Genomic DNA, 11,002 nt, shown 5'->3' on the forward strand with positions numbered 1-11,002 from the left:
TTTTATGGAATTTCCCTAATTAAATACTTTCTGTTTTCTCCTCTATCGCCCTGGTTGCTGACCCTCCTCCCCACTCTTACTATTGTCTGTTGTGGTAAGTTCCTACTTGTGGAATTTTTTTCCCCTTTCTCAACCCTTTTTTCCCCCACCTCCCCTTTTTGATTTTTTTTTTTTTTGTTTTGTTTGACACTGTGGAACCCCCAATTTCATTTTAGCAAAGAGCTATGCCAACAGCAGCACCCCCCTCATGGCACAAGGGATGTGGTGTTGCCAACTACAAACATTGCAGTGTCCTGAGTCTGGCACCAGAGCTCTCCTTAAACACACCAGCTGATGGGCTTTGTGTATTTATTCATGGAATAAATGTTGAATTCATTCTATTTGGTTTGCTTTCCAGTTAGGAAAGTTAAGAAAAAAATCTCCTCATGCTGCCCCACAAGAATTTAAAAATTCTTTTTAGGTTGTGCAGGGGGAAGTTGCCAGTGGATAACAGGGCTCCAGGAGCTGATTCTTTCCCAAAAAAAATCAATATTGGAAGACTTGGAGTAGTTGGCAACACTGCAAAGGACCTTGGGTTAAAATTGAGCAGGAAAATAACAGTGCTGAGTTTGGTAAAGTTGGGTTGGATTCTGCATTTTGAATGAGTTGCTTTTGTTCCTGCACCCTTCAGGCAGCTGCTGCTGTCCTGGTGAAGGAAGCAGATGATCCCTCTTGCATCTGATTTATCTTTTCCCCCCCAAGTCTTGTTGGCAAAGCTTTTTGTGTGCGTGCAAGAGATAACCCCAAAACTTTATTCCCAGCGATTTGGAAAGGTATTTACCATGCATAATAACAAATCATGAACCTTCATAAGTCATGGTGGCTGTTACCTGCTCTGCCAGTTGTGTGATGGCTATTCAGTGTTCACCTTCATTCTCTTCTCCTCCCCAAATCCTATTATTTTCTGATAAAATAATAGGAGAGATGATGCTTTTAATAATTCCTCCCTCATATCTGCATTTTTAGCTCTTGCCAGAAACAAGACCACAGAACATTCAGTTGTTTGTTCAGTTTTCCCTGCTGTGGCTGGGAAGTGGTTTGGTGTTGGCTGAGTTTCAGGGATCCCAGTACAGAGCCATCCCCTGCCCATAATTCCAGAGCTGATCCCAGGGAAGTGGCAGCTCCTGAATATTCCTGGGAGGCCTGGAGTGCTCTGGAAGTGTTTCCCCCAAAGGGATTTGCTCCCAGGCACAGATTCCCAGCATGAGTCACATCAGGGGCTGGCAGTGCTCCCCACTGCTGGGATTCAACATCTGGATTGACCAGGGAAAGCCAGAGCAGCATGGGGATGAGCTGGGAACTGACACAGGGACAGGGAATCTCCCCAGGCTTCCCTGGAGCTCTGCCACTCCCCAGTGCCCCAGAACTCTTATTTGATACATTTGGTAAATGGCAGCACAACTCCTTCTCTTTTTCCCTTATTATTTTTACCCTGCCTGTAACAAGGAGCTGGGCAGGTGTCCATGGCAAAAACTTCACTTGTAGGGATCTAGTTCTGCAAATGCTTCGCACCCTGGGAACCCCTGGCTAGGAAGGAAGGAGAAAGCTCATTAATTAGAAATCAGTGTATCCTCAAGCCCCTGTGCCAGGGTTGGGGCAGGGTCCCCCAGGCTCCCCCATGGAGCTTGGCCAAGCCTTGTGCTGGCTCTGGGGAGCTGATCCATGTGGCAAACACAGAGTCAGGGAATGCTCTGGGTTGGAAAGCACCTTAAAGACATCAGGTTCCAACCCCACCTTCCATCAGGCACTGCCTTGGGAAGGATTTTGAGAAAGGAGCCCTGGAGTCAGAGCCTTCTGTGACAGTGAGATGGAAGCTGGAAATGCTGAGGGATTTTAGTGTGGGTAATGTTATCCAAAACATATTGATGAGGAAAAAAGGGTCCAGTAGCTCAATCCTGCATGGATCCAGAGGGATGGCACTGGACAAAGACAGGGAATCCAGGGAAATGGCAACACCCAGTAAAACAGCAACAGCTCTGCACTGGAGTTCCCTCCCTGGGATGCTGAGGTGTGATGGGAGCCCTGGCAGTGGGGCTGGAGAAGTGCCCCTCTCTGCAGGGGGATTCCCAGAGGCTCCAGAGCAGCTCCAGGGAGCCTGGGCACAGCCTGGTGTTGCTTTTTTGGGATGAGGACTGCTCCTCACCCCAGTGCCTTCAGGAGGACAGAGCTCAGCTCTGAAGTGGAAATTTTTGGCCCTCAGGCACTTCCAGGGGGATGCTCCAGAGTTTCCTCCAGCCAGGAGAAGGCAGTGGCCATGCCAGTGGTTTTTGCAGTCTGGAGTTTGCCTGAAGGTTTTTTAATTTTGGTTTGGCTTATTTATCCTCTTTACCTTCCATAGATTGTGTTCACCAGCACCACAAGATCAGTTTTGCCATAGTAAAATACTCAAATAAAACCTGGCAGCCAGGACACCTGTAAGGGCTGTTTGAAGCCAAAATCTAACCCAGCTCAGGGACACTGAGTGTCCTAAAGTGCATCACACTTTGTCATGAGAGTAAAGGTGAACATTTTGGAGTTTCTTGCTGAAAGGCATCCTTGGTTTGTGCATGCAGCGTGAGTTCTTTAACAAAAGCAAGGTGTGTTTAATTTTTAAAGCATTTTTCCTCTCTCTCTCTTTCTCTTAATCAGATTTTCTCCGTTGCCTTTCCAGCAAAAAATCTTTCTTGTTTCTCTCCTTTTGTTGCGTTTCGGGGCCAAATTCACCACTGGCTCCCCTGGAAGCAGGTACATGGCACAGGATTGCATCTGCTTTCACCAGGAGTGACTTTGGCCCTCTCTCCTAGACAGTTCCTAGAGAGTGTAACACCTCCCAGCTGGAATGCTGGTTCAGAAGCACTTGTGTGTGTGTGTGAGTGAACTGGACATGGACTGGGGCCCAACCCTGCAATTCCTGGAGGGTGAATTTGGGGGGAATCAATGCTGGGTGATTCCAGAGACCCCTGCAGGGTCTGCACAGGCTTTGGAGAGCCTCAAATAATGATCCCAACAAAGGGATTTGCCTCTCAGGGACATCTGATGCTTCTTCAACTGAAAGAGAATAGATTAGATGGGATGTTGGGAAGGAATTCTTCCCTGTGAGGGGGGTGAGTCTCAAGTTCCCAGAGAAGCTGGAAGTGTCCAAGGCCAGTTTGGATGGGGCTTGGAGCAACCTGGGGCAGTGGGAAGTGTCCCTGCCATGGCAGGGGTGGCACTGGGTGGGCTTTAAGGTCCCTCCCAACCCAAACCATTCCAAAATTCCGTGGTGTCACCTCCAGGCTCCTCCTGGGCTGGAGAAGTCATTGCAGGGTTGGGCTAATGGTCATAACTGATCCATAGAATTTCCATGTTAGTTTATAATTCCATTGTGGTGTTTGCTGCTAAATGCATCCATGCTGAGTTCCAGGTGTGGTGTTTTTTTTTTCTTTCCTTTCTTTCTTTCTAATTTTTTTCCCTTTTTTTAAAATTTCATTTTGCATAAATTCAGGAGCCTGCCTGCAGATGTGCTTGGGGGTGTGTGTCTCTCCACCCTGAAATAACCTCTTGTTTCTCCATCCCTAGGATGGAAAGAGGATGTTTGGCACCTACTTCCGAGTTGGTTTTTATGGAACTAAGTTTGGAGACCTGGATGAGCAGGAGTTTGTGTACAAGGAGCCTGCCATAACCAAGCTGGCTGAGATCTCCCATCGGCTGGAGGTGAGAGGCTTTGACTGGAAGTTTAAGGGATTCCCATCAGTTGTTTCACACTTAGGAAAGCAGTTTGGGTGTCCCCTGCCCTCCTGTTGGTGCTGCCTCTGCAGGAGGAGAGGAATTCCCTGCTCAGGGAGAGGCTCTCCCTAAAAATTTGTGGTGTTCCCATTATCTCTTTCCTCCAGTAGGGTCTTTCCCAGGCATAGACTGAGTCTTTCTTAGCCTCTTCTCTATCTTCTGGTTTCTCCAAAATGTCCTTGTGGTCCATAAATTCTGCACTCCAGATGTCCAACCTCAACAGTCCCTCTCTCTCTCCCAGGCTTTGTTCATTGAAGCACAGCAGAGTTGGTTTATCAAAACTTAAAGCTTCATTAATTTTCCCAGGCTGTGCTCCCACAAAAGTAGGTTATGACAACGTTGCTAAATGCTGGCTAAGAGTAATTTAAGAATAACACAGTATTTCTAATTAATATATATATAGGTTGTGATTAAAACAGTTAATTGAAATGTTAATTGAAACCATTAACTAAAATTTAAGCATTCTCTCATTTCCAACACCAGTGGATCCCAAACTGACCCATTTTAGTTGCACACAGCCACTGACAAACAAAACAAACCCAAATGCCCTGTTCAGAACCAGGCACTGTTGGAAGGCTCTCCTGCTTTCCAGGGCTTGTTTTTCCCATTGCCCCTGGAATGTGACTGTTGGAATTCTCCTGGGTTCAGCAGATCACATTCTGCCAAAGGCATGTGGAGCTTCACTTTCCCTGAATGTGCCTTTGCCCCCAGCCCCCACCAGGGCTGCATTTGATGTTTGCTTTCAGTTCCTTTCTCCTTGGTTGTAGGGGTTTTATGGAGAACGCTTTGGGGAAGATGTGCTGGAGGTGATCAAGGACTCAAACCCTGTGGACAAATGTAAACTTGATCCCAACAAGGTAAGGACACAAGTGTAGAACAGATCCTGAATGGGTGAAAATGCAGCTGGATAAATTCTCCCCTGAGTTTCACCACAGCAAAATCCACATACTGAGCATCTTGTGGCTGCTTGGGAGGAGAATTTGGGAAAATAATTCCAGCAAGGGATGCAGAATTGGCCATTCCTTTCCCTGCCCTGGTAGTGGTGGGTGTGAAGGGAGGAGGTGAAAGGACAGAGGCTGTGCTGACCTTGCTCTGCTGGAGAAAGGAAGGAGGGGCTGTGCCATTCATTCCCTGGCTGTTGTGCAGCTGCAGCATTTTGTCACCTTTGTGCCACCTCCTTCAAGTGTAGCAGAAAGAGCAGGAGCAGGCCTGGGAAACAGGACTGTGGGTCAGGGCAGGGGAGGACCTGCAGGGAAGGGTTTAGATGGGATATTGGGGATATAGGGATTGGATACAGGGTGCCCAGAGCAGCTGTGGCTGCCCCTGAATCCCTGGAAGTGTCCAAGGCCAAGCTGGAGCAGCCTGGTTTAGGGGAAAGTGTGGTAGGGGTGGGCTGGATGGGCTTTAAGGTCCCTTCCACACAAACCATTCCATGATTCCATGAAGTGAAAGGCACGAGGAGGGAAGGACAGTGAGCTGTGAGCTTTACCCACTCCACAAACTGGTGGCAGCACCTCGGTGTGGGAATTTTGAAGGCAAAACCCAGCCCTGGCTGGTGCAGTGGTGATCCAGCTGGGACAGTGCAGCTGAGGAGCACATTCCCTGCAGGCCTACATCCAGATCACCTATGTGGAGCCCTACTTTGACACATATGAGATGAAGGACAGGATCACCTACTTTGACAAGAACTACAACCTGCGGCGCTTCATGTACTGCACGCCCTTCACGCTGGACGGCCGCGCCCACGGCGACCTGCACGAGCAGTTCAAGCGCAAGACCATCCTCACCACCTCCCACGCCTTCCCCTACATCAAAACCAGGATCAATGTCATCCACAAGGAGGAGGTGAGGCTGGAGCTGGGTGGGAAATGGTGCCTGGAGGGGCAGAAGGCTTACAGAATTACAGAATTCACAGAATCACTGATTTGGAAGGGACCTCCAAAATCATTAAGTCCAACCCATGCCCTAACATCTCAACTAGACCATGGCACCCAGTGCCACATCCAGTCTGTTTTTAAACACATCCAGGGATGGTGACTCCACCACCTCCCTGGGCAGACCATTCCAGTACTTAATCACTCTTTCTGTGAAAAACTTTTTTTTTAATATCCAGCCTGTAGGGAAAAAAGGCTTAGGAGGTCCTGGGGACTTTTCCCTGTTCCCATTCAACCCAGACTAAGATTGAGGGACGGATCTGCCCCACCACCTCCAGAGCTGGGACAGGCAGGGGGCCTTGGAGAGTTCTGCAGGCTGGGCTGCACTGGTGTTGGAGCAGCCTGGTCTGGGGAAGGTGCCCTGCCTGTGGTGGGGGTGGAATGGGATGAGCTTTAAGGTCCCTTCCCACCCAACCACTCCATAATTCTGTGATAGGTTTGTTAATTTTCCAAGGTGGGCAGGATCAGATGTGGTCACTGGGACACTGAGCAGTGCTCAGGGACTGGCAGTGCTGCAGAGGGACATGAGTGCCACTCACACAGCTCTGCAGTGCCCAGAAACACATCCAAAAACCAAACCTTCTCTTGATGTCACTGAACCAAGACAATGCATTTCTGGAGTCCTGTCAGTCCTGTTGGTGTGATTGTGACCTGGGTGTTCCTCCTTGCCAAGCTCTGCCATAACAAAAATCCTCTTCTGGCTTCTTGCTTAGATCATTCTGACCCCCATCGAAGTTGCCATCGAGGACATGCAGAAGAAAACACAGGAACTGGCTTTTGCCACCCACCAAGACCCTGCAGACCCCAAGATGCTGCAGATGGTGCTGCAGGGATCAGTAGGTACCACAGTGAATCAGGTGAGGATCACTGCCCCAGCTGGAGTGCACAGCCTTGGGCCTTGTTTCTCAGTTCCCTTGGAGTTTTTTCCCTGTTCAGTCTGTGGGATGTGTTTAAGGTCACTGGTAGGTCTAGGCCAGCTGTTCCCAGTGATTTTGCTGTTTGACTAAGTCTTGAAAATGTGGAAGGAGGCTGGAAAGAAGCATCCCTTCCTCAGTTACTCCTTGCTGGTGTGTGCAGTTGTCTCTGCCTGCTCCTCTTCCCTAAAAGTTTCCCTTTGTTAGCCAGGCTCTGCAGGATTGTGTCCTGCTGTGGATTTTTACCAAAATGCAAAGCAGTGGAGAAAAACTGAGGAAAAACTGAAGGAGCCTGAGTAAAGCACAGTGCACAAGCTGGAAAAAAAAAATCTGCTGGAGTTCTGAGTGCTGGGTTGAGTTTGCAGAGCTGGCAAACACTCCCTGGCTTCCATCTGCATTGTTTAAACTTTGCCTCAGTTGTGAGTTGAGCAAACTTTGTCAGGAGTCCTTATAAAGGAAAACAAATGGAGAATCTGTGCAGTTTCTCACACTGTTTTCCAAAAGCAGAGTTTTAAATAAAACAAAGCAAGGCTTTAAGGAGGCTCAGTTGTCAGTGAGGTTGGTGATTTACACCAGATTTCCCAGCTGCAGCTCTTCAGGCTGCTTTGTGTAAGGAAATGTGTTTTGTGGATGTTTTCTATGTGGCTGAACTTTCTCCAGTGACTGGATATGACAGGCATTTCCCAGAAACTCACTGTGCCCCTTCTTCTCCTAAAGGGACCACTAGAAGTTGCACAAGTTTTCTTGTCTGAAATCCCCAATGATCCAAAGCTCTTCAGACACCACAACAAACTCCGCCTGTGTTTCAAGGACTTCACAAAAAGGTATGGGAAGGGTCCCAGGGCAGGTGCCAGCCCAGCAGGGACACATGCAGTGACCCAGGGCTGTCCTGCTATCCCTCCACCTGCCCAGCTTCCATGTGCAGCTCATTCTCACCTGCCCAGCCCTTCCCTGTTGGTGCTGCTGCTCTGTGCCTTGCTGTTTATCAGGAAGGAATTGATCCCAGCTCAGCTGTGAGGTATCCCAAAAATCACAACAGAACTCCCAGCCTGGCAGGGTCAGGAGCAACTGCTGGACTGGCCAGGAGATGAAATTTCCTCCTGAAGTGAATTTCTCCAGAGTGGAGGGATGCTGGCACAATTCCTTGGAGAATTGAGTCATGCACTGCAGGCTCAGACCAGCATCTTTTACAGCACCAAGAAATTTTTAAAAGCTACCAAAATAATTGAAATTAAAATGCTGTGAGCAAATAAATCCAATGGAAGGATAGTTTTCCCTTGTGAAATAAATGGTTTTACTGATACAGTTGTTTTCCTCCCTTTAATTTAAATTACATCTTCAAGCAAGCAGAAGAGTTCCTGATGAACATCCCAGGCTGCTCTTTATTAATCTCTCCTGATTCTATCCATCTTTAAATCCTCTGGGACTGGAAGTGGCTCTGTGGAAGTGAGCTTTTCATGTCTCTTCAGACAGGATAAGTGGCACTGGAGAGTAAATGCCAATAAAAAAGGAGTTGTCACTCTGGAAGTTGGAGATGTGACACCCTCTCCTTGCCCCTGGACTGCAGGTGGTTCAGCTGAGCCCTGATTGCCAAAAAACAAGACAAAAGATATTCCCTGTGATCCCAAAGGGACAGAATGGATGTTTCTGTGCTGTTGCTTAACAAACCTGTAGCAGGGGTGTCTTTCTGCTCTCACAGGGTTTGTTTTGCAGGTGTGAGGATGCCCTGAGGAAGAACAAGAGCCTGATCGGGCCGGACCAGAAGGAATATCAGCGGGAGCTGGAGCGCAACTACCACCGGCTCAAGGAGGCTCTGCAGCCCCTGATCAACAGGAAGATCCCCCAGCTCTACAAGGCAGTGCTGCCTGTCACGTGCCACAGGTGCATATTTGGGGTTCCTCTGGGGGCACAGGGTGTGGAACTGAGGGCTCTGAACTTCCCTGCGCCATCCGTTTGTTTGCAATCCGTCCCTTCTCCCTTCTGTCCCTGCTGAGAGCACATTCCCTTCCCAGCAGCTCTGCTAGGTGGTGTTTGCAACGTTCCTTTTGTTCCTCAGCTAGGACACTTGGTTTTTGTATTTGTTTCCATCCTGCATCCCATTCTTTTTTGATGCAACACCACCCTCAGCGTGGCAGGACTTCATTCCCAATGAAACTGGGATCAGGGAGGAAAAATTGTTGGTGTCTTCTGTGCTGGAAGAGCAGGAAGCTGGAGATTGGGTTTGTGGGAGACAGGACATAAAAATCCCAGTGGGAATCACAGGATCACAGAAGGGTTTGGGTTAGAAAGATCTCAAATATCATCCAGTCCCACCCCTTCTGCCAGAGCAGGGTGGTCCAACCTGGAAAAATTCCAGGGCTGGGGTGACCAAAACCTCCATGTGCAGGTCATGGATGAGCAGGGGGATTTTGGGAACAGCCACTTTGCAGCCAGGCAGTGCCTCCCAGAACAGGGACAGGAGTGGTTCCCAGCAGGAACCCTCCTCCAGGGAATCTGTGACTGCTCTGGGGTTCCCTGGATGTTCCTGGAGCTGAACTCAGGGGGTTCCTGGCTGTGAGTCCCTTCCCTCCCTGCCCAGCTTTGGGGTGCTGGGAGCTCTCCCCAGCTCTGTGTCCCAGCTGTTCCCTGGCTGGCATGGTGGGAACATCAGAGCTTCCCTCCCCACCCAGCCAGGAACCCTACAAATGCTTTTGGTGTGTAATTATTACCTGATCTTCCTGTGCAGGGAGCCTCCAACAGGTAGGACATAAAATATCCTGAAAACCCTGGAATATCCTGAGTTGGAAGGATCCCACAAGGATCATCGAGTCCAACTCCAATAATTCCTGGCAAATTCCACTTCAGAGATGTGTTTGAAAGGTTTAAATAAGATCTCAGTTGTGCAGGTGGTTTGTGCTGCTTCTGTGTGTACACAAGAATTAAACTTTGTCAATGTTCTGGATGATCCCAGATACAAACCCAAACCAAATTCCTTGGAAAAGCAGCGAGTTTTAATTCCAGTGGACTTAATTTTTGTTGTAAACCAGCTCTAGGAAATACTGGAAATCAATTCAGAGTCATTCATCTGGTGAGGCTTCTTATTTCACCATGGAAAATCTGAGTTCATCATTGTATTTTCTCTCCCTCAGAGACTCCTTCAGCAGGATGAGCCTTCGCAAAATGGAAATCTAAACGAGTTAAAAACCAAAATAAAAAACAAAAAAAGCACTTAAAAATTAAGGTTTTGAAAAGAAAAAGAGCCTTGTTATCAGCGCTGGGAATCAAAGAAGTTTTATTGTGAAATAAAACTTGGACTTCATCCTGGACATCCCACACACCTCTTCCTCCATCAAAGTGTTCAGTGGCCAAAAAAAATCATTCTGAATTGTCAAATGTAGACTTCTCAATGTTTGAAAAGAAAAAAAACCAAACCATCATGGCAGTGGTATCCAGAGTATTGGTGATGAGCTGTAAACTTACCTGTTTTTTAAGGCATTTTTATGACTCAAAGGTACACTAAACGCATTTACCTTTATTTATAGCATTACCTAATGTTAAATTTATTTTACTTTTAGTTCCTATATTTAATTTATATTAGGACCATACGCAAATGCATTTTGGAAGTTTTTAATGTAGTGATGATGCTGATGGTTATTTTGATGGTACTATTAAATATGTGAATGTTTACACTTTAATTCCCTGTGCATTGGACTTCAGGGCTCAGCATCCTTGGGGAAAAGGTTCAGAGCAAGGTAAGTCATGGTAACATTAATTAACCAAGTGCTGATTGTTTATTATCCCTGTTCTTTTGCTGCAAAAAAAAAATAATTCCACCTGTGGCCAGCAGCTTGGTGCCTCTTCACCTCCAGTCCAGCAGGTGAAGTTTCAGCTTCACTTGTGTTTGTTCATGGAGGTCCCAGCATCTCCCAGCAGTGTCCATGGCACTAAACTGATTTTGGGTCCATTTTTTCATTTAAAGCCTAATTTCACAGGGCAAAAGAACCTAAAGTGGTATCACAGTTTAAAAGCATTCTTTGCATTGGTGTTGATGTGAAGAAAGATGTGTTTTACAGCAGATGTTTTGGGGTCTGGACACAGGACTTCAAGGAAACATCAGATTTGGAGCTGAGTCCACAACTCCTCAATCTTGTCCTTAACATTTTACCTCTCTGTGGTGAACAAAGTCCCCTGGAAGAGGTGGTGTGTGATTAAACACATTTATTCTCTCTCCATAAGTACCTAAATATTCATAAAAAGCCAGATATACAGACAAAACCTGAATTTGATAAACATACTCTTTATATATATAAAAAAACAGAAGGAAAAATGGGATTATAGATGAAGTGCCCCCTTTCTGCAGCAGCACTGAAGGTTTAGGGTGGGGAGGGTCTT

At 47.3% G+C, this 11,002-nt stretch overlaps 1 protein-coding gene across 23 annotated transcripts in view; it reads left to right on the top strand.

The window, feature by feature from the left end:
* Positions 1 to 11,002, top strand: part of DOCK7 (dedicator of cytokinesis 7) — a 93,803-nt gene that overhangs the window by 80,792 nt on the left and 2,009 nt on the right. For 12 of the 23 annotated variants that reach the window (XM_033067643.1, XM_033067646.1, XM_033067647.1 and 9 more), the window contains 7 exons: positions 3,577 to 3,711; positions 4,551 to 4,640; positions 5,392 to 5,628; positions 6,431 to 6,574; positions 7,349 to 7,455; positions 8,345 to 8,512; positions 9,760 to 10,305. In XM_033067643.1, coding sequence (XP_032923534.1) covers positions 3,577 to 3,711; positions 4,551 to 4,640; positions 5,392 to 5,628; positions 6,431 to 6,574; positions 7,349 to 7,455; positions 8,345 to 8,512; positions 9,760 to 9,802 — 924 coding nt within the window. In that variant the 3' untranslated portion in view covers positions 9,803 to 10,305. Of the gene's footprint in view, positions 1 to 99; positions 2,761 to 3,576; positions 3,712 to 4,550; positions 4,641 to 5,391; positions 5,629 to 6,430; positions 6,575 to 7,348; positions 7,456 to 8,344; positions 8,513 to 9,759; positions 10,306 to 10,327; positions 10,363 to 11,002 lie in introns of those variants that run through there. The other 11 variants (XM_033067644.1, XM_033067648.1, XM_033067650.1 and 8 more) reach the window with 4 other exon arrangements.

This window comes from Catharus ustulatus, chromosome 9 (assembly GCF_009819885.2).
Source record: "Catharus ustulatus isolate bCatUst1 chromosome 9, bCatUst1.pri.v2, whole genome shotgun sequence".
NCBI lineage: Eukaryota > Metazoa > Chordata > Aves > Passeriformes > Turdidae > Catharus > Catharus ustulatus.